The sequence below is a fragment of the Entelurus aequoreus genome, linkage group LG28 (assembly GCF_033978785.1).
Source record: "Entelurus aequoreus isolate RoL-2023_Sb linkage group LG28, RoL_Eaeq_v1.1, whole genome shotgun sequence".
Taxonomy (NCBI): domain Eukaryota; kingdom Metazoa; phylum Chordata; class Actinopteri; order Syngnathiformes; family Syngnathidae; genus Entelurus; species Entelurus aequoreus.
The window spans coordinates 36019488-36046961 of NC_084758.1; the positions used below are offsets into that span (position 1 = coordinate 36019488).

Consider the following 27474-nt stretch of genomic DNA (forward strand, 5'->3'; position numbering starts at 1 on the left):
AATGTTCTACTTATAGCTGAGGTAAATTGATTATATTTTGCTGGTTTACATGCACATTGATTCCAAAGATTATGTTGGATAGTAGCCGTGGGCGTTTATAAACTCCAGAGAAATGGCTTTTGTTTGTACAAAATGGTTACACATTTATACATAGTACGAAACCCAAAAGCAGTGAAGTTGTCACGTTGTGTAAATGGTAAAAAAAAACAAATTCCAATGATTTGCTAATCATGTTCAACTAATATTGAATTGAATAGACTGCAAAGAAAATATTTTTAATGTTCCAATTAAGAAACTTCTTATTTTTTTGGCAAATAATCATAAACTTAGAATTTAATGGCAGCAACACTTTGCAAAAAAGTTGGCACAGGGGCATTTTTACCACTGTGTTACATGGCCTTTCCTTTTAACGACATTCAGTAAAGGTTTGGGAAGTGAGGAGACACATTTTTGAAGTGGAATTCTTTCCCATTCTTGCTTGATGTACAGCTTAAGTTGTTCAACAGTCTCCCTTCTCAGATTTTAGGCTTCATATTGCGCCACACATTTTCAATGGGAGACAGATCTGGACTACAAGCAGGCCAGTCTAGTACCCACACTCTTTTACTATGAAGCCACGCTGTTTTAACATGTGGCTTGGCATTTTCTAGCTGAAATAAGCAGGGGCGTCCATGATAACGTTGCTTGGATGGCAACATATGTTGCTCCAAAAGCTGTATGTACCTTTCAGCATTAATGGTGCCTTCACAGATGTGTAAGTTACCCATGTCTTGGCCACTAATACACCCCCATACCATCACACATGCTGCCTTTTACACTTTGCGCCTATAAAAGTCCAGATGGTTCTCATCCTCTTTGGTCCGGAGGACACGACGTCCACAGTTTCCAAAAACAAGTTGAAATAGGGACTCGTCAGACCACAGAACAATTTTACACTTTGCTTCAGTCCATCTTAGATGAGCTCGGGCCCAGCGAAGCCGGCGGCGTTTCTGGGTGTTGTTGATAAATAGCTTTAGCTTTGCATAGTAGAGTTTTAACTTGCACTTACAGATGTAGCGACCAACTGTAGTTACTGACAGTGGTTTTCGGAAGTGTTCCTGAGCCCATGTGGTGATATCCTTTACACACGTGACACAAAACACGTCTTACTGTGGCAGCGTCGGAGAAAGTTGTACGTAAAGGACTGCCGTAATTAGTAGGACAAAACGGTGAAGCATGTTTAATATAATCAGTGGGATTTCTAACAATTAGGACGGTTTGTGTCATGTTTGTCCTCCTCCAGGAATCATATTCAAACAAAACATTTATTTTTTTCCCTCATCTTTTTCCAATTTCCTACATTTTTGAAAAAGCTCCAGGGAGCCACTGCGGCGTTGCTAAAGAGCCACATGCCGCTGGTTGGCCAAATAAAATGGGTTATTTATCACTTCAATAAGATTCAAGGTACAAGACTTGGCTATATATGAAGAGAAGTGCTGTATTTAAAACTCATGGATGTTAATTGTGTTCCACTTAAGAACAGGAAGTGAACATACAGTATGTGCCAGTAATTGCTATGAAGTGGAGAAAGTGTATGATTAAATATTAAGGGTGTCAAAAAAAATCTATTTTCGAGTAAATCGCGATTCTTATTTGTAACGATTAAAAAAAATAAAAAATACATTTTATTTTATTAATTTATTTTTTTGATCCGTCCCATACAGCCACAGCTAATCATATTGTTGATGTACAGTAGATGCCCATGTTTGCTGTACATGTTTACTTTAGGAAAGAAAAGTGTGGGATACTTTTCCTGTTCCCTTATTTGTATTTGACTTCATTAAATGTTGTGGTAAAATTTTATCAAACAAAACCAGTTTTCTTTTAGGTAATATAGAAATGTGTCAGAGCTGTTTATATATTTATTGGAGGAACGTAGTTAATCAATAGAACTGGCACACAATGTTATTAAAAAAGTATAGATTTTGAATCTAGAATCGATTCTGAATTGAATCATTATTCCCAAGACTCGAATTGAATCGTGTGGTTCCCAAAGATTCACAGCTCTATTAAATAATAAATGAAAATATTGAACAAATCATATTGAAACTGTATACTGTATTTTTGGCACTTTAAGGCGCACTTAAAATCCTTTCATTTTCTCAAAACTCGACAGTGTGCCTTATAACTCGGTGCGCCTAATGTACGGAATAATTATGGTTGTGCTTACTGACCTTGAAGCTATTTTATTTGGGACATGGTGTAATGATAAGTGTGACCAGTAGATGGCAGTCACACATAAGAGATACGTGTAGACTGCAATATGATGGCAGTCAAACATAAGATATATGTGTAGACTGCAATATGACTCAAGTTAACAACACCAAAACTTTAAATGTTCCATTGAAAATATACAACATTACACACGGTGCTCAAAAATCCGTCAAAATGTTTTAGTAGGACTTTGGTAAGCTATGAAGCCACACCACTTGATGGATTGTACTGTGCTTCAACATAGGAGTATGATTATGGTGTGTGTATAAGGTAAGACATATTATCTGCTGTTTTGTTTCACAATATTATGCAAAAGCAACTTTTTGTACCTTCTGGTACCTGCTGAGCTGTATTTGGGATCTGCATAAATCCTGAAAATTTGCGCCCGTCCGCCTTTGTAGTCCGTGACGACATCGTATTCGATAAGCGTCTTCTTTTTCCTCTATCTTCTTGTTATGTGACATTCATCCTCCACTGTTGCCATTTCTAATATAAAGTAGTGTAAAGTTCTTACTTATATCTGTCAATAAACTCGCCATGAAAGCACTAAAACATACCGGTGTAGTGAGTTAACATTATTCACCCAAGGAACTTTAGTTATTAGAGAGTTCCAGTCAGACACATTTCGGGCGTTGTTGTTGCACTAGTGAGCCACGGATGTCTGATGCTGCTCCGTTACTGATTGAAGTAAAGTGTGAATGTCATTAAAACAGTTAGCTCCATCTTTTGACACTTCTTCCACTCCCGTCCTTGCACGCTACACCGCTACAACAAAGATGACGCTGTCCAAGTGGAGGCACGTAAATAAGACCGCCCACAAAACGGCGCATCCTGAAGAGACTGTCAGAAAGCGACTTGAAAATGATGTGTAAAACATCATCTATGCAACATTTTGAGCAAAGAACCATCATTACATGTTATGTAGACCACAAGGAAGTCTTTCACCATCCATCCATCCATCCATCTTCTTCCGCGTATCCGAGGTCGGGTCGCGGGGGCGGCAGCTTAAGCAGCCCAGACTTCCCTCTCCCCAGCCACTTCGTCCAGCTCCTCCCGGGGCATCCCGAGGCGTTCCCAGGCCAGCCGGGAGACATAGTCTTCCCAACGTGTCCTGGGTCTTCCCCGTGGCCTCCTACCGGTCGGACGTGCCTTAAACACCTCCCTAGGGAGGCGTTCGGGTGGCATCCTGACCAGATGCCCGAACCACCTCATCTGGCTCCTCTCGATGTGGAGGAGCAGCGGCTTTACTTTGAGCTCCCCACGGATGGCAGAGCTTCTCACCCTATCTCTAAGGGAGAGCCCCTCCATCCGGTGGAGGAAACTCATTTTGGCCGCTTGTACCCGTGATCTTGTCCTTTCGGTCATAACCCAAAGCTCATGACCATAGGTGAGGATGGGAACGTAGATCGACCGGTAAATTGAGAGTTTTGCCTTCCGGCTCAGCTCCTTCTTCACCACAACGGATCGATACAGCGTCCGCATTACTGAAGACGCCACACCGATCCGCCTTTCGATCTCACGATCCACTCTTCCCTCACTTGTGAACAAGACTCCCAGGTACTTGAACTCCTCCACTTGGGGCAGGGTCTCCTGGCACTCCACCCTTTTCCGGGCGAGAACCATGGATTCGGACTTGGAGGTGCTGATTCTCATCCCAGTCGCTTCACACTCAGCTGCGAACCGATCCAGCGAGAGCTGAAGATCCTGGCCAGATGAAGCCATCAGGACCACATCATCTGCAAATAGCAGAGACCTAATCCTGCAGCCCCCAAACCAGATCCCCTCAACGCCTTGACTGCGCCTAGAAATTCTGTCCATAAAAGTTCTGAACAGAATGGGTGACAAAGGGCAGCCTTGGCGGAGTCCAACCCTCACTGGAAACGTGTCCGACTTACTGCCGGCAATGCAGACCAAGCTCTGACACTGATCATACAGGGAGCGGACCGCCACAATCAGACAGTCCGATACCCCATACTCTCTGAACACTCCCCACAGGACTTCCCGAGGGACACGGTCGAATGCCTTCTCCAAGTCCACAAAACACATGTAGACTGGTTGTGCAAACTCCCATGCACCCTCAAGGACCCTGCCGAGAGTATAGAGCTGGTCCACAGTTCCACGACCAGGACGAAAACCACACTGTTCCTCCTGAATCCGAGGTTCGACTATCCGGCGTAGCCTCCTCTCCAGCACACCTGAATAGACCTTACTGGGAAGGCTGAGTAGTGTGATCCCACGATAGTTAGAACACACCCTCCGGTTCCCCTTCTTAAAGAGAGGAACCACCACCCCGGTCTGCCAATCCAGAGGTACCGCCCCCGATGTCCACGCGATGCTGCAGAGTCTTGTCAACCAAGACAGCCCCACAGCATCCAGAGCCTTAAGGAACTCCGGGCGGATCTCATCCACCCCCGGGGCCTTGCCACCGAGGAGCATTTTAACTACCTCAGCAACCTCAGCCCCAGAAATAGTCTTTCACATTCAGAAAAAAATAATGATAAGATGACCCCTTTAATGCGCCTTATAATCCGGTGTGCCCTATAGTCCGAAAAATACGGGTACATGTTTAAAATAAACTTCAACCAACAACAAGCAAGCAACCTTACTGAGTTTGGTGTAGTTTGGTCATTGTACTAGTCCATGTCACGCTTCTTGTTCCTCCATACTTGGAAGTGTCTTGAAACTTGTTGAGCTTTTTGTTAGTTTACTTTTTTGACTGACCTTTGCTTCTGCCGCCCCGGTGCTACCTTATTCCTCATCATTAAAATACTATTTTGCATCTGCACCTCTCGTCTCTGCACCCCGGGGTCATGCCAACAACGCAGAGGGATACTTGCATCATTATTTGTTTCCATAGTGATTTTAAATGGCACGTAAGATTGTATTGTTTTTTTATGTGTCGATTTTAATCGCAAACGTGTTTCTTCTGCCGTCCTCCAGGAGACAACAACGGGTGGCCTCACCTCCTGGACAAATACTTTGGGATACCGAGCCACAACACGGGGACAAAGTCCAACGTGTGCTGTAAGTTCTTGCCTTGTTTGTTTAGCAGCGACTGACAGGAAGTGCTAATGATGACATATTTGCATGCAGTCATTGGAGGCGTCTTATTAGCGATGTCAACCGTGTCTCAAATGTCGTGGGACTCGTCTCTTCCCGCAGTGCTGGGCAGTATTCCCGAGCCGTGCCAGTGTCTGGACCTGGAGCTGGACTGTGAAGGGGCGCAGTTCCACGACGTCCCAGCGGTGGCCGTCAACGTCACCATGATGTGAGTAGGTTGGCGGGGTGGAGATAACGATTGGTTCCAGTACTGTGGCTTTAAGACGTTAATTATGGGCCTGCTGCAGTGCAAGAATCAGAATCAGAAGTACTTTATTAATAAGCAGCCAATATTACTATTCCTCATACACTATATTGCCAAACGTATTTGGCCACCCATCCAAGTGAACAGAATCAAATGTCCTAATCACTTGGCCCGGCCACAGGTGTATAAAATCTAGCACTTGGGCATGGAGACTGTTACTACAAACATTTGTGAAAGAATGGTGTAAAGCACGTGGCCCCTGGACTCTAGAGCAGTGGAGACGTGTTCCCTGGACTGATGAATCACACTTTTCCATCTGGCAATCTGATGGACCAGTCTGGGTTTGGAGGTTGCCAGGAGAACACTACATTTCAGACTGCATTGTGTCGAGTGCGAAATTTAGTGGAGGAGGAATTATGGTGTGGGGTTGTTTTTCAGGAGTTGGGCTTGGCCCCTTAGTTCCAGTAAAATTAACTTTGAATGCTCCAGGATGCCAAAATATTTTGGACAATTCCATATTCCCAACCTTGTAGGAACAGTTTGGAGCAACCACTGTTGTGGTTTAACAGAGGGGAGATGACGGCTCAGACACCAGGGGGAAGTAATTTTTAATTATTTAATATATATATACTCAATATATATAATAATAAACAATGCTAACTAATAAACTAAACTAAGGAAATGGAGAGTGTCAAAACCCTGTGTGTGTGTGTGAGGCTACGTGTGTAGTTAGCTGAAGTGCGTGTTACCAAGTGTTGAGAGCAAAGGAACGAGGCAGTCCGTGGGGCAGGCAGGTGGACCAGGGCAGGAGAGGAGTGACAAGGTCCGTGTCCGGGCGAGGGTTAAGGATCGAGGAAGGCAGTCCAAAGTCCACAGGGGAAAACAACGGAGGAATCACCAAGGGCAAAACTCGGGAGGGCATTGAGGGAGGACAAACAAGGAAGTCAAGCACGGAGGGAAAACGCAGAGGGCATCAAACTAGAGTAAGCTTACGGTTCACCATTGAGAAACTAAGTTCCCGCCAGGATCCTTGGGTCCACTGGTCCTTTATTCAGCTCCCTCTCATCAGGTCCAGGTACGCAGATTGCAGATTGTCTCCGGCTGCGGCGACGCGTGGGCGCGGTCTTCGCGGAAAACGCGGGGGCGTGTCCTGTGGAGCTCACAGCGGAGTCTCTAGGACGGGTGCTCCCGCAGAGGAGGGAGAAGCAAACTGCGCGTGCGCCGTAACAGGCCCCTTCCTCTTCCAACATGACTGTGCACCAGTGCACAAAGCAAGGTCCATAAAAACATGGATGACAGAGTCTGGTGTGGATGAACATGACTGGCCTGCACAGATTTCTGACCTGAATCCGATAGAACACTTTTGGGATGAATTAGAACGGAGACTGAGAGCCAGGCCTTCTCCACCAACATCAATCAGTGTGTGACCTCACCAATGCACTTTTAGAAGAATGGTGGAAAATTGCTATAAAGACACTCCGCAGCCTTTCCAGAAGAGTTGAAACTGTAATAGCTGCAAAAGGTGGACCCTGTCAAGACGTGGTCTATGGGTTGTTCGTTTTCCCGAGTTGCAAGGAAGGTTGGAGTGGACAAGACGTGCAGGTAAAGACATATTTATTTTTTTACACTAACAAAAGAAACAAAAGGCGCGCACAAGGCGGAAGTAAAAACTTGGTTAAGAAAACAAAACTAGCACTTTGGCAAAAAACTATGAACATGAAACAAATAAACACTTACTGTGACGAGAATATACAAAACTCACGTGGCAAGAAACGAGCAGCATGAAAACTATGGCAGCATGACAATGGCATGAGTAGTAAGGATATCAGATAGCTTGGGTGTCAAGGAGGTAATGTCGCCAGACAGACTGCCTGGCAACTGCAAGCTTAAATAATACAGACATGATTAGTGACAGGTGCGCGAGTGCAAAACGTGAGACAGGGGAAACTAATGAGTAGTCATGGAAACAAAACAAGCAAGAGTGCACAACCAGGAACTAAAAAGAGTCCAAAAAACAAACAGCACATGGCCAAACAAAAACATGATCACCAAGACATGACAGAGCCCCTCCCTTAAGGACAGATCCCAGATGTCCCAAATAAAACCCAACAAAAACAAGATCAAGAGTCATGGGAGGGCGGGAGGTGGACATGGCGGTGGGTCGCCAGACCAAGTGTCCCCGAATCCACCGAGGCAAAGTCAGGTGGCGGCGACACGTAGAGCGCCGCTGTACCTGACGAGGTGGGCGACCCAGGAAGGGCCACATGCGTGGCCGACGAGGAGGTGGGCGCACTTGGCGTGGCGGACGACCAGGTAGCAGCCACATCCGTGTCCGATGAGGAGGCAGGCACGTCATCGTCGTGGCAGGCGGCGAAGCTTGGCGTGGTGCGGCAGGCGGCGGGTCTTGGCGTGGCGGGTCTTGACATGGCAGGTCTTGGTTGGTTGGTTGGTCCTGGCTTGAGTCCTGGCTTGAGTCCTGGCTGCGTGGAGCTGCTACGCGCGGCACTTGGCGGCGTGGCGGCGTGGAGCTGCTACGCGCGGCGACTTGGCGGCGTTGAGCTGCTACGGGGGGAACTTGGCGGCGTGGAGCTGCTACGGGCGGCACTTGGCGGCATGGAGCTGCTACGGACTGCACTTGGCGGCGTGGAGCTGCTACAGGAACCCGCCGTGGTGCAGCTACAGGAACCTGCCGTGGTGCAGGTACAGGAACCTGCCATGGTGCAGGTACAGGAACCTGCCGTGGAGCTTGGCGTGGTGAAGGTAATGGTATGTGACGTGGAGCTTGGCGTGGTGGAGCTGGTGCTAGCCTTGGTGCTAGTCGTGGTGCAGCGACAGGTGCTAGCTGTGGTGGTGCGACAGGTGCTAGCCTTGGTGCTGCTACAGGTGCATGTACAGCTTAAGTTGTTCAACAGTCTCCCTTCTCATATTTTAGCCTTCAACATTTTCAATGGGAGACAGGTCTGGACTACACGCAGACCAGTCTAGTACCCGCACTCTTTTACTATGAAGCCACGCTGTTGTACCACGTGGCTTGGCATTGTCTTGCTGAAATAAGCAGGGGCGTCCATGGTAACGTTGCTTGGATGGCAACATATGTTGCTCCAAAAGCTGTATGTACCTTTCAGCATTAATGGTGCCTTCACAGATGTGTAAGTTACCCATGTCCTGGCCACTAATACACCCCCATACCATCACACATGCTGCCTTTTACACTTTTACCCTAGAACAATCCGGATGGTTCTTTTCCTCATTGGTCCGGAGGACACGACGTCCGCAGTTTCCAAAAACAATTTGAAATGTGGACTCGTCAGACCACAGAACACTTTTTCCACTTTGTATCAGTCCATCTTAGATGAGCTCAGGCCCAGCGAAGCCAACGGCGTTTCTGGGTGTTGTTGATAAACGGTATAGTAGAGTTTAAATTGCACTTACAGATGTAGCAACAAACTGAAGTTACTGACAGTGGTTTTTTTAAGTGTTCTTTAGGCCATGTGGTGATATCCTTTACACACTGATATCGCTTTTTGATGCAGTGCTGTCTGAAGGATTGAAGGTCACAGGCATTGCTGCTTACGTGCAGTGATTTCTCCAGTTTTTCTGAACCTTTTGATGATATTACGGAGCGTAGATGGTGAAATCCCTCAATTCCTTGAAATAGCTGCTTGAGAAATGTTGTTCTTAAACAATTTGCTGAGGCATTTGTTGACCAAGTGGTGACCGTCGCCCCGTCTTTGTTTGTGAATGACTGAGCATTTCATGGAATCTACTTTTATACCCAATCATGGCACCCACCTGTTCCCAATTAGCCTGTTCACCTGTGGGATGTTCCAAATAGGTCTTTGATGAGCATTCCTCAACTTCCTCAGTCTTTTTTGCCACTTGTGCCAGCTTTTTTGAAACATGTTGCAGGCATCAAATTCCAAATGAGCTAATTGCAAAAAAAAACAATGTTTATCAGTTTGAATGTTAAATATCTTATCTCTGCAGTCTATTCAATTGAATATAAGTTGAAAAGGATTTGTTGTATTCCTTTTTTATTTACATTTACACAACGTGACAACTTCACTGCTTTTGGGTTTTGTAATTGAGGCCTCGTCGTGTTTGCACTTTAAGTTATTATAACTACATGATTGACGGTACAAAGTCATGCCACCTGAAAAATAGTTACAAATAATCCCACATTGACTCCTGGATGTGCTGTGTAGTGATTGACATGCAGACATGTTGTGTGCTGTGTAGTGATTGACATGCAGACATGTTGTGTGCCTCCATCCCAGGTCCTTGCAGAGGAATCATCTCCAGCGACTGACAACAGACGCTTTCTTCATGTACCAGAGTCTGCAAAAACTGTGAGTGCTGTTCCAATATCACACACACTCGCATCCGGTACACACACACACTTTGTATTGATTATTATTTGGATTACAGTGGAACCTTCATTTACAGACCCTTCGATTGACCAACTTTTAGTTGTGGACAAACGTGCCTCCGTGTGCAAACCATGTTTGTGTACCAACGCTTCAATCATTCATTTTGTGTTACGCCTGCAAGCAAAAATCAGGGCGCAGTCTTTTCGTGAGGAGGAACATCCCTCCAGGTCACCTGCTGCACATTGCACCACACTATAATCAGGGGTCCGCAAACTACGGCCCGCGGGCCGGATACGGCCCCCCAGCGTCTAAAATCCGGCCCGCGGGAAGTCCCAAGCTAAAAAAAAACAAACAAAAAAAAACTTTTTTTTTTTTTTTTTTGTAATTTGTCCTTACTAGTCCTTTTTCTACCGTCTCCTAGCCACTCAGGCTAATCATATTGTCTAAAAATGCATTTTACCATCCATAACGTGACATGCAGCAAGTGCGCTCTTTAAGTCAATTAGTGCGCGAGGAATATATATATATGAATACATTACATATATATATATATATATATATATATATATATATATATATATATATATATATATATATATATATATATATATATATATATATATATATATATATGTACACTACCGTTCAAAAGTTTGGGGTCACATTAAAATGTCCTTATTTTTCAATTAAGATAACTTTAAACTAGTCTTAACTTTACAGAAATACACTCTATACATTGCTAATGTGGTAAATGACTATTCTAGCTGCAAATGTCTGCTTTTTGGTGCAATATCTACATAGGTGTATAGAGGCCCATTTCCAGCAACTATCACTCCAGTGTTCTAATGGTACAATGTGTTTGCTCATTGGCTCAGAAGGCTAATTGATGATTAGAAAACCCTTGTGCAATCATGTTCACACATCTGAAAACACTTTAACTCGTTACAGAAGCTACACAACTGACCTTCCTTTGACCAGATTGACTTTCTGGAGCATCACATTTGTGGGGTCAATTAAACGCTCAAAATGGCCACAAAAAGAGAACTTTCATCTGAAACTCAACAGTCTATTCTTGTTCTTAGAAATAAAGGCTATTCCACAAAATTGTTTGGGTGACCCCAAACTTTTGAACGGCAGTGTACATATATATATATATATATATATATATATATATATATATATATATATATATATATATATATATGACACATATACATATATATGCATATATACACATATACATATATATGCATATACATATATATGCATATATACACATATATATATATATATATATGACACATATACATATATATGCATATATACACATATATACACATATACATATATACGCATATATACACATATATATATATATATATATATATATATATATATATGTGTATGACACATATACATATATATACACATATACATACTGTATATAAATGGTAAATGGGTTATACTTATATAGCGCTTTTCTACCTTCAAGGTACTCAAAGCGCTTTGACACTATTTCCACATTCACCCATTCACACACACATTCACACACTGATGGCGGGAGCTGCCATGCAAGGCCCTAACCACGACCCATCAGGAGCAAGGGTGAAGTGTCTTGCTCAAGGACACAACGGACGTGACGAGGTTGGTAGAAGGTGGGGATTGAACCAGGAACCCTCAGGTTGCTGGCACGGCCACTCTCCCAACTGCGCCACGCCGTCCCCAAATATATATACATATATCCACATATATACACATACATATATATATACATATATACACATATACTGTACATATACATATACATATACACACACACACACACACACACTTACATATATATATATATATATATATATATATATATATATATATATATATATATATATATATATATATAGTGCGGCCCCCAGCCAAATTGTTTTACCCCAATGCGGCCCCGGAGTCAAAAAGTTTGGGGACCCCTGCTATAATAATTATAATAGATTTTATTTGTAAAAAAAAAAAAACACTTTACTTTGAGTAAACAACCTCAAAGTGCTACAGTGTATTAAAAAAAAAAATAAAAAAAATAAAAAGATAATAAAAAATAAAATAAAATAAAAACTAGAACAGCCAAATAGCTCAAATTATATGCATATATCTAAAAAAAAAAAAAAAAAAGGCTTTTTTAAAAGCATCCACAGTCTGTGGTGCCCTCAGGTGGTCAGGGAGAGTGTTCCACAGACTAGGAGCGGCGGAGCAGAAATCCCGGTCTCCCATTGTTCGTAGCTTTGTCCTCGGAGGTTGGAGGAGGTTAGTCTGTCCGGAGCGGAGGTGTGGTGAGTGACAACTACTAGTCACTCACTGCTCAGTGCTTCAGCATGTGTGCTTTTTGCTGTCTTTTGTTGCCTTTTGACAAGTTTTGTACATTTTGCTAACTCAATATAAGTCCCAAAAACTCAACAGACTAGGCTGGAAATAACAAGGGAATCGCTGTGGAGGAATAAAATAAATAAATAAAGACTATTTGCGAGGAGTACATTAATGGCGCTCATAAGTATGGAAGAGCAAGTTATAATTGTGATGAGACTTTTCTGCAAAAATATGCCAAAGCAGATTTATTTCACACAATAAAAAGTATGACCCCTTTAATGCGCCTTATAATCCAGTGAGCCTTTTGTATGAAAATAGACCTGACGAGACCCACCCATCGTCGGTGCGCCTTATAACCCGGTGCGCCCTATGGTCTGGAAAATACGGTACTCGCTAAAAATAACAGATCTTGATTAAAGCTCCTTTGGGCAGTTTAAGTACCAATAATTATAAACTTTTGTATTTGTTTCATGCTAATATCTCTTTTTCCCAATGATGTCGTGTGTTTGCGTAGATACCTGCAGCACAACAGGATTGCAGAAGTGAGTCCAGGTGCATTCCGAGGGCTGTATAATCTCACCAGGCTGTAAGTCTGCATTCCAATACATTTCACATCCTTACCACGTACTTTTCATCTATATTGCTGTTCTGCGACCTTGAGGCCATTCCTCCTTCTTCGGGTTGTCAGCGAGGAGGCAAACATCAATATGGCTACTGAAGTTTTTTTATAGACGTTTTGCTGTCAACTAAATGTATATATACAGTTGAGGTCAAAAGTTGACTTACACTTGTAAAGAGCATCATGTCTTGGCTGTCTTGAGTAGGGATGATGCTCGAAACCGGTTTTCCCGGTTATTCGATACGAAAAGAACCGAGTCCTCGGACTCGAATCCCTTTTTGAGAACCGGTACCTGTTATCGAGACCACTATAGTAATGAAAAAGAATTGGTTCTTTATTCGAATCCCTGGGAACTAATCCCAAATGGGCAATGTTATGCCCATTTGATTGTAGACTTTTACTGACACCTTGTGGCGATATGAAAATACTACGCGTCATTAGTCTGGCCACTTCCGGGTTGGCGAGTCAGTTCAGTTCATGAGACAATTGAGAAGTAGACAAGTTGTGTTAGCTCTTACAAGCCTTGGAAAAGATAAGTCTGTAAGTAAACTGTTTAACTTGTTTATGTAACTCAATATTAAGGTGGAAAGTGGTTACATTTAAAACTAAGATGTTTATTGAAAAACGATTTTTGTGCGCTGTTTCAATGGATGATTTGAGGACTTAAAATGGCTGCCAGTCGTGTATTTCCACCATCAAAATAGTTTCAACACTCAGAAGTATTTGTTTGATGATAGTACTGTATATTTGTGTGAAGCTAATATTTACATATTGTGTATTACATCTGAGTATGTTAATTTAATCACATTTGTCATTGTGTGTATTTCAGTAAAAAAAAAAAATAATAATAATAATAACAGTCCAGTGCAAGACAAAAGTAAAGATAGGAAAAGACAAAGCAAGATCAACAACAATAAAGAGCCTAAAAGGATTAATCTGCTTTGGAACTTTATTAGACGTCTTGGGTTGTTTGTTAGCTGTCTGCCTGTGTGTGTAGTTAGTATGTTCCAATAGCAGCAGAAGTGCACTTTTTGGAGAGCTGTATTATTTTCAGTTTTGTGCCCAAGGGACTGATTTTATTTAAAACTATATCATTATTTATACACCTATAGTGATCACAGAGACAAGTTGTTTTTGTGTTACTGTATATATTTGTTTTTCTGAAAAATCCCACTTAATATACTTTGGGTAACAACAGTCAATATATATATATATATATTTTTTTTTTTTAGAGGGGTAACAGTCAATATTTCTTTATTTTGTTTATTTTATTTGTTTTCTTATAAAATAAAAGTGAGCTTTTGTTAAACCAAATATTGTGTTTTTTTCCATATACAACAACCTATCTGGATTCGATAAGAGAATCGATAAGGAATGGGTTCGATAAGAGGATTCGATAACAGGCTCGAACTCGATAATTTCTTATCAAACATCATCCCTACTCTTGAGTTTCCAATCATTTCTACAACTCTTATTTTGTTGTGATGTAGTGATTGGAGCACATACTTGTTGTGATGTAGTGATTGGAGCACATACTTGTTGGTCACAAAAAACATTCATGAAGTTTGCTTCTTTTATGAATTTATTATGTGTCTACTGAAAATGTGAGGGTGAAAAGTATACATACAGCAATGTTAATATTTGCTTACATGTCCCTTGGCAAGTTCACCTGCAATAAGGCACTTTTGGTAGCCATCCACAAGCTTCTGCTTGACCACTTGGCCACAAAATTGGTGCAGTTCAGCTAAATGTGTTGCTTTTCTGACATGGACTTTTTTCTTCAGCATTGTCCACACCTTTAAGTCAGGACTTTGGGAAGGCCATTTTAAAACCTTCATTCTAGCCTGATTTAGCCATTTCTTTACCACTTTTGACGTGTGTTTGGGTTCATTGTCCTGTTGGAACACCCAACTGCGCCCATGACCCAACCTCCGGGCTGATGATTTTAGCTAGTCCTGAAGACTTTGGAGGTAATCCTTTTTTTTCATTGTCCCATTTACTCTCTGTAAAGCAGCAGTTCCATTGGCAGCAAAACAGGCCCAGAGCATAATACTACCACCACCATGCTTGACGGTAGGATTGGTGTTCCTGGGATTAAAGGCCTCACCTCTTCTCCTCCAAACATATTGCTGGGTATTGTGGCCAAACAGCTCCATTTTTGTTTCATGTGACACCACATGGACAAAGATAAGACCTTCTGGAGGAAAGTTCTGTGGTCAGATGAAACAAAAATTGAGCTGCTTGGCCACATGGATTGGTACTTTTCAGAGGCGGTATAGTACCGAATATGATTCATTAGTATCGCATGGGAGTTTGCCCAACCAGTCTACATGTGTTTTGTGGACTTGGAGAAGGCATTGGACCGTGTTCCTCAGGAAGTCCTGTGGGGAGTGCTCAGAGAGTATGGGGTATTGGACTGTCTGATTGTGGCGGTCCGCTCCCTGTATGATCAGTGTCAGAACTTGGTCCGCATTGCCGGCAGTAAGTCGGACACGTTTCCAGTGAGGGTTGGACTCCGCCAAGGCTGCCCTTTGTCACCCATTCTGTTCAGAACTTTTATGGACAGAATTTCTAGGCGCAGTCAAGGCGTTGAGGGGATCCGGTTTGGTGGCTGCAGGATTAGGTCTCTGCTTTTTGCAGATGATGTGGTCCTGATGGCTTCATCTGGCCAGGATCTTCAGCTCTCACTGGATCGGTTCGCAGCCGAGTGTGAAGCGACTGGGATGAGAATCAGCACCTCCAAGTCCGAGTCCATGGTTCTTGCCCGGAAAAGGGTGGAGTGCCATCTCCGGGTTGGGGAGGAGACCCTGCCCCAAGTGGAGGAGTTCAAGTACCTCGGAGTCTTGTTCACGAGTGAGGGAAGAGTGGATGGTGAGATGGACAGGCGGATCGGTGCGGCGTCTTCAGTAATGCGGACGCTGTATCGATCCGTTGTGGTGAAGAAGGAGCTGAGCCGGAAGGCAAAGCTCTCAATTTAGCGGTCGATCTACGTTCCCATCCTCACCTATGGTCATGAGCTTTGGGTTATGACCGAAAGGACAAGATCACGGGTACAAGCGGCCCAAATGAGTTTCCTCCACCGGGTGGCGGGTCTCTCCCTTAGAGATAGGGTGAGAAGCTCTGCCATCCGGGGGGAGCTCAAAGTAAAGCCGCTGCTCCTCCACATGGAGAGGAGCCAGATGAGGTGGTTCGGGCATCTGGTCAGGATGCCACCCGAACGCCTCCCTAGGGAGGTGTTTAGGGCACGTCCGACCGGTAGGAGGCCACGGGGAAGACCCAGGACACGTTGGGAAGACTATGTCTCCCGGCTGGCCTGGGAATGCCTCGGGATCCCCCGGGAAGAGCTGGACCAAGTGGCTGGGGAGAGGGAAGTCTGGGCTTCCCTGCTATCTCAGTGGCCTAGTGGTTAGAGTGTCCGCCCTGAGATCGGTAGGTTGTGAGTTCAAATCCCAGCCGAGTCATACCAAAGACTATAAAAATGGGACCCATTACCTCCCTGCTTGGCACTCAGCATCAAAGGTTGGAATTGGGGGTTAAATCACCAAAATGATTCCCGGGCGCGGCGCCGCTGCTGCCCACTGCTCCCCAAGGGGATGGGTCAAATGCAGAGGACAAATTTCACCACACCTAGTGTGTGTGTGACAATCATTGGTACTTTAACTTTAACATAACTTAGGCTGCTGCCCCCGCGACCCGACCTTGGATAAGCGGAAGAAGATGGATGGATGGAGTATCGCAGTACTATACTAATACCATACAACCCTATATGTATATATATATAATTAGCAAACATGATTAAACAAACATTAAACATGCAAATATATGAGAAGTGTTTTACACCCTTGAACGCTGCAGTAATGACGTCCATCGCCATTGATGGGTGACATTTGGAGGTTTTTTATGGTGTTTATTTACCCGGTTCATTTAGTTTTCTATTAAATCAGATTGAAAAGAATTTCCCATGAGTTGGAACTTGTTTTTGTCTCCAACAGATATTTGAACCACAACAAGATTTCCCTCCTGAAGCCCGGTGTGTTCAGGGACCTGCACAAGCTGGAGTGGTTGTATGTTTCCTTTCTTCATCTCTGCTTAGTATTTGTCCCGGCTTGCGGCCATAAGGTGCAATCAGTGCAAGTGAAAGCCGCGTGTGTTTGCTTTTGTGTCAGGATCTTAGAGAACAACAACATCCATCAAGTCTCCTCCAAGGCCTTTTCTGGCCTCAACTCGCTGGTCTTGTTGTGAGTTAGTCTCCCACGTCTCTGTCACTTTTGTCGCTCTGAATGGACTCATTTGTTCCGTCTTTTGTCCGCCGTGATCGACAGGGCTTTGTTGAACAACTCTTTGACCCGGCTGGAAGATGTCTGTCAAGAAATGCCCAGGCTGAACTGGCTGTAAGTGCGGCTGGTCGAAGGGTCGCGTGGCTCGCCTTCCTTAACGGCTTTGTCCCGCCTGTCTTTGCAGGGACATGGAGGGGAATCTTATCGAGACGCTGGACGACGCCTCTTTCTACTCGTGCAGCATGCTGACAGTTCTGTACGTAAGCACTTCAAGTCTCAGACTAAGCTGCGTTTGCTTGACAACTTAAGTGTGGAGCCTCCGCTGTGGATGTGTTCTAAACAATACAATATTAGCCGCACTGTGGGTGGGAGCCACAGGAAGTCAGACAAATGGAAAGTTTGTTCTAGAGCAGTGGTCCCCAACCTTTTTGTAGCTGCGGACCTGTCAATGCTTGAAAATTTGTCCCACGGACCGGGGGGGCGGGGGGGGGGGGGATTTAAAAAAAAAATAATATATATTTTTTTTTTCATAAAGAAATACAATCATGTGGGCTTACGGACTGTATCCCTGCAGACTGTATTGATCTATAATGTATATATTGTGTTTTTTATGTTGATTTAATTAAAAACAATTTTTTTTCTTTTTTTTTCTTGTGGGCCGCGGCCCGGTGGTTGGGAACCACTGTTCTAGAACATAAGCTGGGCAAATATTTTGACTCGGGCGCCAGATTGAGAGAAAACAATTTGTCTGGGGGGAGGGGGGGCAATGTGTATGGGTCTATAAATGACATACCGTATTTCCTTGAATAGCCGCAGGGGCGCTAATTAATTTAAAACCTCCTGTCACTCCGGCGTTTACCAGAAGCCTGCGGGATGGCCGTGCATGCGGTAATTATTTTAAAACCTCTTCTCACTCCGGCGTTTACCAAAAGGAATGCGGTAAATTTAGGCGTGCGCTTTGAGTGTGATGTAAGCATACCATCATGAAAAGCACATTTAATTAAAAAAAACGTTATTATGGTCTTACCTGTACTTATAAATGGAGTCCATTTGCAGCTCCTTCTGACCAAAAGCATGGATAACTTGTTTATAGAAGTCTTCCTTATTTTCTTTCTTCAGTTTTAAAAGTCTCTCTGTCTCGATGGAGATATTCCTTTAATTATTACCTCCTGCTTCCATTGAAAGTCCAGTTTAGAAAACTGTTTTATTTTAGATAGCGGTATATAATCCTCCATGTTAAAAAAAAAAAATCTCTTGCTGCGTGTTGTCACTTCTTCTGCAGTACCGGAAGTCGCAAGAAGGATCACTAGCGCCCTCTACCACCAGGAGGCGGGAGTCATTTAATGACTCATACAGTATTTCACACACGCAGCTACGGTATATTAATAAAACATAGCTGCTTACTGTTCTCTTTAACATACTGTACCGGTATTCAATAGCTTGGACCTTAAATCCTACTGAATAGCTCTTTATCTTTTTTCCTTTGTGCGATTGTAAACTACTGAAAGCAGCTTCCTCCATTTTGAAAATGAGGACAGGTAAATCGTCACTCGTGACGTAACGAATTTGACCCGGTGGAAGTTCTAGACATATGCTAAATATTTAGCGAAACGAGTTTGACCCGGCGAAAATTATAGACATGCGATAATAAAATTAATATTTTGCGAAACGGATTTGATCCGGCGTTAATAATGAACCGGCGATAAGGCCAAGCATGCGTTAATTATTTTGAGAAACGAGTTTGACCCGGGCAGTAATTCTAGACGTGCAAATACTATATTCCCTGCACCAATTCAAGGAAATACGGTATACACATTTAGCTGTAAAAAATATGCTGTATATCAGTATTTTACAACCTTTTTCATTAGGGGTACGGCATGGCGTAGTGGGTAGAGCGGCCCTGCCAGAAAGACTAGGGATGATGTTTGATAAGAAATTATCGAGTTCGAGCCTATTATCGAATCCTCTTATCGAACCCATTCCTTTTTGATTGTGCCAGAAACCTGAGGGTTGCAAGTTCGCTCCCCGCCTCTTGACATCCAAATCGCTGCCGTTGTGTCCTTGGGCAGGACACTTCACCCTCGCCCCCAGTGCCGCTCACACTGGTGAATGAATGATAGGTGGTGGTCGGAGGGGCAAAGTGGCAGCCTCGCTTCCGTCGGTCTACCCCAGGGCAGCTGTGGCTACGAATGTACAAACCCCGTTTCCATATGAGTTGGGAAATGGTGTTAGATGTAAATATAAACAGAATACAATGATTTGCAAATCCTTTTCAAGCCATATTCAGTTGAATATGCTACAAAGACAACATATTTCATGTTCAAACTCATAAACTTTATTTTTTGTTGCAAATAATCATTAACTTTAGAATTTGATGGCAGCAACACGTGCCAAAGAAGTTGGGAAAGGTGGCAATAAATAGTGATAAAGTTGAGGAATGCTCATCAAACACTTATTTGGAACATCCCACAGGTGTGCAGGCTAATTGGGAACAGGTGGGTGCCATGATTGGGTATAAAAGTAGATTCCATGAAATGCTCAGTCATTCACAAACAAGGATGGGGCGAGGGTCACCACTTTGTCAACAAATGCCTGAGCAAATTGTTGAACAGTTTAAGAACAACCTTTCTCAAGCAGCTATTGCAAGGAATTGAGGGATTTCACCATCTACGCTCCGTAATATCATCAAAGGGTTGAGAGAATGTGGAGAAATCACTGCAGGTAAGCAGCTAAGCCCGTGACCTTCCATCCCTCAGGCTGTACTGCATCAACAAGCCACATCAGTGTGTAAAGGATATCACCACATGGGCTCAGGAACACTTCAGAAACCCACTGTCAGTAACTACAGTTCGTCGCTACATCTGTAAGTGCAAGTTAAAACTCTCCTATGCAAGGTGAAAACCGTTTATCAACAACACCCAGAAACACTGTCGGCTTCGCTGGGCCTGAGCTCATCTAAGATGGACTGATACAAAGTGGAAAAGTGTTCTGTGGTCTGACGAGTCCACATTTCAAATTGTTTTTGGAAACTGTGGACGTCGTGTCCTCCGGACCAAAGAGGAAAAGAACCATCCGGATTGTTCTAGGCGCAAAGTGTAAAAGGCAGCATGTGTGATGGTATGGGGGTGTATTAGTGGCCAAGACATGGGTAACTTACACATCTGTGAAGGCACCATTAATGCTGAAAGGTACATACAGCTTTTGGAGCAACATATGTTGCCATCCAAGCAACGTTACAATGGACGCCCCTGCTTATTTCAGCAAGACAATGCCAAGCCACGTGTTACATCAACGTGGCTTCATAGTAAAAGAGTGCGGGTACTAGACTGGCCTGCTTGTAGTCCAGACATTGAAAATGTGTGGCACCTGCAATGTGAGAAGGGAGACCCCCGGACTGTTGAACAACTTAAGCTGTACATCAAGCAAGAATGGGAAAGAATTCCACTTCAAAAATGTGTCTCCTCACTTCCCAAACCTTTACTGAGTGTTGTTCAAAGGAAAGGCCATGTAACACAGTGGTGAACATGCCCTTTCCCAACTACTTTGGCACGTGTTGCAGCCATGAAATTCTAAGTTCATTATTATTTGCTTATCAGTTTGAACATGAAATATGTTGTCTTTGTAGCATATTCAACTGAATATGGCTTGAAAAGGATTTGCAAATCATTGTATTCTGTTAATATTTACATCTAACACCATTTCCCATCTCATATGGAAACGGGGTTTGCAAGTACTCTGTGTGTGTGCGCTGCCCAACGTGCTCCTATGCTCGTAAAACCACACCGTAAAACTATAGTATTTACCGCACGGAGAATATTTCTGTATTACTGCATGTATGCATCAATGTTTTTGAAAATACATATTTCCAGGGTTCTGCAGCGCAACAAGATCAGTCATATTCAAGAGCAAGCCTTCTCCGTCCTCCAAAAGCTGGGAGAGCTGTGAGTAAAAATGCAGATTGTCTCCTCTCGTTAAACCTAAATCTCTGTTCTCCTGCAGTGATGAAGGGAATAATAATAACTGTACATGACAATGTGTGTGTGTGTGTGTGTGTGTGTGTGTGTGTGTGTGTGTGTGTGTGTGTGTGTGTGTGTGTGTGTGTGTGTGTGTGTGTGTGTGTGTGTGTGTGTGTGTGTGTGTGTGTGTGTGTGTGTGTGTGTGTGTTTTTAAGCCACCTCATGGCATCCATATTTGTATTAGTTTGTGAACTGACATGGGATTGTCTCCAAACACACACAGAGATCTTTCCAGCAACAGACTGATGAAGATTCCTCCTAATCTCTTTGTCCTGCTGGGGGAATTGCTTCAACTGTGAGTTGTTCTTATTATTATTATCAATGCTATAGAACTTAGTTGTTACACAAATAAACTCACTGTTCGTATGAGGCTGTCCAAACAGGGACACTAACTGAAAAATACAAAAGGAGCCAATATATTTGTTTTATATATTGTATTTTATTTTGTAAAAAGGCTGATGAAAACATTCATGTTTGTATAAAATATGAGGATTAGTGCTGTCAAATGATTTACATTTTGAATCAGATTAAACACACTCTTGAATTTGGATTGATTCCAGGTGATTACTCACTTGCATGATTTAAAATGACTTACACAATTCCCCTAATATTTGTACACAAACAAGGTAGAAAGAAAAGGAAATGTCAACACGAGCATGGAAAACAAATGTCAACAAAACGGTAAAATCACACTGACCACGTAACAATAAGTTCTTAAAATGAAGGTGCAAAAATAAGGAATATGTAAGAAATGCTGAATAAAGTAATAAAATGTAAACATAGAGAAACCTGAGAAGAACTATTTTCTGCAGGTTTAGTGCCTGGAAGTTACAGCTGTGCTCTAAAGGGTGAGCTAAGGTGGCGTGGTTTTAGTGGTCTTGCCTTGCATCATTTCCAGACCACATTGGTCTGACTACGGTCTCTTTTTTTTTTTATCCAAAAAAGTGCCATACTCCTGCAGGTGACTTTTCCTTTTTTATTCACAATTTCTTCATTTCGACTTTCTCTTCTCACCCAATGCAAAGAATCAACCGCCAGACCACCATTTCATGTTCACACTGAGAAATGTTTTATTTTTTTTGCAAATAATCATGAACTTAGAATTTAATGGCGGCAACACATTGCAAAAAAGTTGTCACAGGGGCATGTTCACCACTGTGTTACATGGCCTTTCCTTTTAACAACACTCAGTAAAGGTTTGGGAAGTGAGGAGACACATTTTTGAAGTGGAATTCTTTCCCATTCTTGCTTGATGTACAGCTTAAGTTGTTCAACAGTCCGGGCTTTAGGCTTCATATTGCGCCAATGGGAGACAGGTCTGGACTACAGGCAGGCCAGTCTAGTACCCGCACTCTTTTACTATGGTGTGGAGGTCTCGTGCCTCCGGGTTCTTCGGACCACCAATAACCGACATGCCTGGCTCCTCCATGTTCACAAGGAGTCTCCCATTGAAAATGTGTGGCACCTAAAATATGAGAAGGGAGACCCCCGGACTGTTGAACAACTTAAGCTGTACATCAAGCAAGAATGGGAAAGAATTCCACTTCAAAAATGTGTCTACTGAGTGTTGTTAAAAGGAAAGGCCATGTAACACAGTGGTAAAAATGCCCCTGTGACAACTTTTTTGCAATGTGTTGCTGCCATTAAATTAAATGTTAATGGTTATTTGCAAGAATATGTTGTCTTTGCAGTCTATTCAATTGAATATAAGTTGAAAAGGATTTGCAAATCATTGTATTCTCTTTTTATTTACCATTTACACAACTTGACAACTTCACTGCTTTTGGGTTTTGTATGTTGTTTCAATGTTTTGTGCCTGCTGGTAATTTAGCAAGTGGCTTTTGAGTAAAACATGAAAAAATGACAATAAAAGTGAATTAGTTTCAAAATATTTAGGTCTATTTCAAAGTTAATTTGAATTTAGCAAATGAGTTTACTGCGATTAACTGTAATGCATAAGTTTCATTATCCAATCCAATCCAATCCACTTTATTTATATAGCACATTTACACAACAAGAATGTTAAAAACAATATTAAAAACAATATTAAAAACAATATTAAAAACAATATTAAAAACAATATTAAAAACAATATTAAAAACAATATTATGCTACACCAATGACTGAATAAAACAAAGAATAAATGAATAGAAAACCAATACAGAGACAATATAAAAAATCAGATTTGTAAAAAAATATAATTTGACCAGTACTAATTTATGTATAATATACAATTTATTTTAAACGTATATTGTTTTTTTGTTCTATTATTCCCATGTTTGCAGTTTTTTAAACATAATTTTAGTTCCATACTTTTTTCATATAGTAAAAATGTGCAACAGGCCCTGTGGTGAGGTGGCGACTTGTCCAGGGTGTACCCTGCCTTCCGCCCAAATGCAGCTGGGATAGGCTCCAGCACCCCCCGCGACCCCGAAAGGGACAAGCGGTAGAAAATGAGTGGGTGGGGTGCCACAGGCCAGTAAAAACCACTCCTAAAGTCAGCACAGTGGTGTTTTGTGCGTGAAGAACATAGGACAAAAATAGAGTATATTCACTACTATTGTAATTGTTCTATGGTATTGTGAATAAACTTAAACTTAACTTAACTTAACTTAGAGTATCGTCCCTTTAAACAACAAGCGCAGAGGCTGAGTGCTGAAATGAGTGTGAGAATGATCATGAATTGATGTTCACTTGTGTTTCTTTTGCAGAAACATTTCTTACAATCCCATGGTGGAGCTTCAAGTGGATCACTTTGACAAACTGCACAGGCTGAAGTCATTGTGAGTGCACACGCATGCAGCTGGCGAGTGTTATGGTGTAGAAATATAGGACTGTATAGGCTTTGCTTATTCCTAATCCTGTTTTACATACTGTATGCTGTAATGAGGAACTGCAAATATGTGATATGCGTACAGTAGTACCGTAAGGACCGCACATATTGTTGAACACATATGTAGATGTCAGGTTTTAGCCAAAGGCTGATTTCCGCCTGCAGTCCCCAGACAGGTTGGTGTGTACATACAAACGCCTGTAGTCCCCAGACAGGTTGGTGTGTACATACAAACGCCTGTAGTCCCCAAACAGGTTGGTGTGTACATACAAATTCCTGTAGTCCCCAGACAGGTTGGTGTGTACATACAAACGCCTGCAGTCCCCAGACAGGTTGGTGTGTACATACAAACGCCTGCAGTCCCCAGACAGGTTGGTGTGTACATACAAACGCCTGTAGTCCCCAGACAGGTTGGTGTGTACATACAAACGCCTGTAGTCCCCAGACAGGTTGGTGTGTACATACAAAGGCCTGCAGTCCCCAGACAGGTTGGTGTGTACATACAAACGCCTGTAGTCCCCAGACAGGTTGGTGTGTACATACAAACGCCTGTAGTCCCCAGACAGGTTGGTGTGTACATACAAAGGCCTGTAGTCCCCAGACAGGTTGGTGTGTACATACAAAGGCCTGCAGTCCCCAGACAGGTTGGTGTGTACATACAAACGCCTGTAGTCCCCAGACAGGTTGGTGTGTACATACAAACGCCTGTAGTCCCCAGACAGGTTGGTGTGTACATACAAACGCCTGTAGTCCCCAGACAGGTTGGTGTGTACATACAAACGCCTGTAGTCCCCAGACAGGTTGGTGTGTACATACAAACGCCTGTAGTCCCCAGACAGGTTGGTGTGTACATACAAACGCCTGTAGTCCCCAGACAGGTTGGTGTGTACATACAAACGCCTGTAGTCCCCAGACAGGTTGGTGTGTACATACAAACGCCTGTAGTCCCCAGACAGGTTGGTGTGTACATACAAAGGCCTGTAGTCCCCAGACAGGTTGGTGTGTACATACAAAGGCCTGCAGTCCCCAGACAGGTTGGTGTGTACATACAAACGCCTGTAGTCCCCAGACAGGTTGGCGTGTACATACAAACGCCTGTAGTCCCCAGACAGGTTGGTGTGTACATACAAACGACAAAAAACGTTCACACACAAAACTCGAGAAAAAGATCACCGCCACAGACTCCGTAACATTCAGGTCATTTAAAAGATAGTTAAAAAACAACAACAGGTATTTACTTTAGAAATAACAAAACAAATACCGTATTTTTCTGACTATTAGGCGCACTTAAAATCCTTTAAGTTTCTCAAAAATGGAGAGTGCGCCTTATAACCCGGTGCGCCTAATTTACAAAATCATTTTGGTTGTGCTTACCGACCTCAAAGCTATTTAATTTGGTACATAAGTGTGACCAGTAGATGGCAGTCACACATAAGAGATACATGTGGACTGCCATTTGATGGCAGTCACACATATGAGATACGTGTAGACTGCAATATGATGGCAGTCACACAAGATATACATGTAGACTGCAATATGATGGCAGTCACACATAAGATATACATGTAGACTGCAATATGATGGCAGTCACACATAAGAGATACGTGTAGACTGCAATATGATGGCAGTCACACATAAGAGATATGTGAAGACTGCAATATGACTGAAGTAAAAAAAACACCAACATTGTATATGTTTCATTGAAAATATATAGGCAGCACGGTGGTACAGGGTTTAGTGCCTGTGCCTCACAATACGAAGGTCCTGAGTAGTCTTGAGTTCAATCCCGGGCTCTGGATCTTTCTGTGTGGAGTTTGCATGTTCTCCCCGTGACTGAGTAGGTTCCCTCCGGGTACTCCGGCTTCCTCCCACCACCAAAAACATGCACCTGGGGATAGGCCCCTCCAACCTCCAAAGATATGCACCTGGGAATAGGCCCCTCCCACCTCCAAAGACTTGCACCTGGGTATTGGCCCCTCCCACCTCCAAAGACATGCACCTGGGGATAGGCCCCTCCCACCTCCAAAGACATGCACCTGGGGATAGGTTGATTGGCAACACTAAATGGTCCCTAGTGTGTGAATGTTGTCTGTCTATCTGTGTTGGCCCTGTGATGAGGTGTACATGTATGAGTTACCTTGTCTAGATGCAAAAAGCCCTTTCTGTTTTAGTCCAATCATCCTGTACAGGAACTGTGGGGGACTCTCACTTTCAAGCTGTGGGGTGTTCATTAACTCCTGAAAGAGAAAAAAATATATTCAGTCTAAGCCTGGGCCCCTGGAGAGGGGGTCCAGACTGAGGCCAAGGGAGTGGGGGAAACCTCATAGCCATAGCACACATAAACATGTGTGTAAGAGGGAAACATCAAAGGACATTAAAGACATTAAAAGAGCAGAGCTGATGCAAGCAGCCACTTCTACACACAGCCACAAAAGTACAACAACAACATTGTGGAAGTTGCGTCCTGGCGTGTGCCGCTGATCACACACTTTCACCGGAGTCTGCCGTTCAGAGTTGAACAAGGTTTATTAACCATCAATATATTTTTGCTGTCGTCTTTCTCTTCAATTCTCCAACCCTCCTCTGCTCCCGGCCGCTTACTGTTAAAGACAACAGATGATTAGATTAACACGTACCACCTGTGAAATCTAATCACCTGCCAGCTGTGTCTCGCCGTCCCACACATGCCCCGCCCCTAGTCGATGGTTCTCCGCCCTCAACACCATTGACAGAGGCGGTGACCTTTGCTCCTGCAGCGCGCTGATCACAATCTCCCTCCACAAACATATGTGGTTGCCTCTGCGGTGTTCCACGCCATCGTCTGCTGGGGTGGGGGGATCATGGCCAGAGACAAGAGCAGACCCAACAAAGCAACCAAGAGAGCCGACTCCACCCTCGGCCACCCACCAACTCTCGGCCAGTGTCCAGTAGGAAACCGAGGTGTCTGATACCTGTTCATTCAGCCAACACACTGTGAAGCTTGTCCGTCCCGCTCAGCGCCAGTATCCGCATCTCCTCCAGTCTCTCTAAACGGACTCTGGTGTGGCAGAGACCCAGCAGCTGGTCTCCATGGCCAAAAGGCTACTGGGAGGCAGATCCAGAAGTCCACAAAAAAGCACAGCAGAAGTCACAAAAGTGCCACCCCTTGTCACACAGTCCCAAAGGGTCCCCAACCAAAAGGCAAAAAAAAACCATTAAAACAAGAGAGAAAACAAGATATCTTTCTCCTTATAATTGGCCATTAATGTTTGGTACTCGAGTGCTTGTGGATCAGCGGAAACATGTGGCGATGTGTCATCACTGTTGCTCCTATGTACCTGTTGTACATTAGCAGCGAGGTCCAGGCTAGCGATGACCACGCCATGGGACAAGAGAATGCTCTCGAATGGCTCAGTAACACTCGCTCTCTCTCCTCTGACAACGCATTTAAAGGAGCCATATGTTTTA

General features: G+C 43.4%; 1 protein-coding gene across 3 annotated transcripts in view; it reads left to right on the forward strand.

The window, feature by feature from the left end:
* Positions 1-27474, forward strand: part of LOC133645195 (relaxin receptor 1-like) — a 152799-nt gene that overhangs the window by 86602 nt on the left and 38723 nt on the right. For all 3 annotated transcript variants that reach the window (XM_062040058.1, XM_062040059.1, XM_062040060.1), the window contains exons 3-13: positions 5194-5277; positions 5416-5521; positions 9835-9906; positions 12797-12868; positions 16894-16965; positions 17068-17139; positions 17224-17292; positions 17363-17434; positions 21048-21119; positions 21418-21489; positions 23906-23977. In XM_062040058.1, the coding sequence (XP_061896042.1) occupies positions 5194-5277; positions 5416-5521; positions 9835-9906; positions 12797-12868; positions 16894-16965; positions 17068-17139; positions 17224-17292; positions 17363-17434; positions 21048-21119; positions 21418-21489; positions 23906-23977 (835 nt within the window). The remainder of the gene's footprint in view (positions 1-5193; positions 5278-5415; positions 5522-9834; positions 9907-12796; positions 12869-16893; positions 16966-17067; positions 17140-17223; positions 17293-17362; positions 17435-21047; positions 21120-21417; positions 21490-23905; positions 23978-27474) is intronic.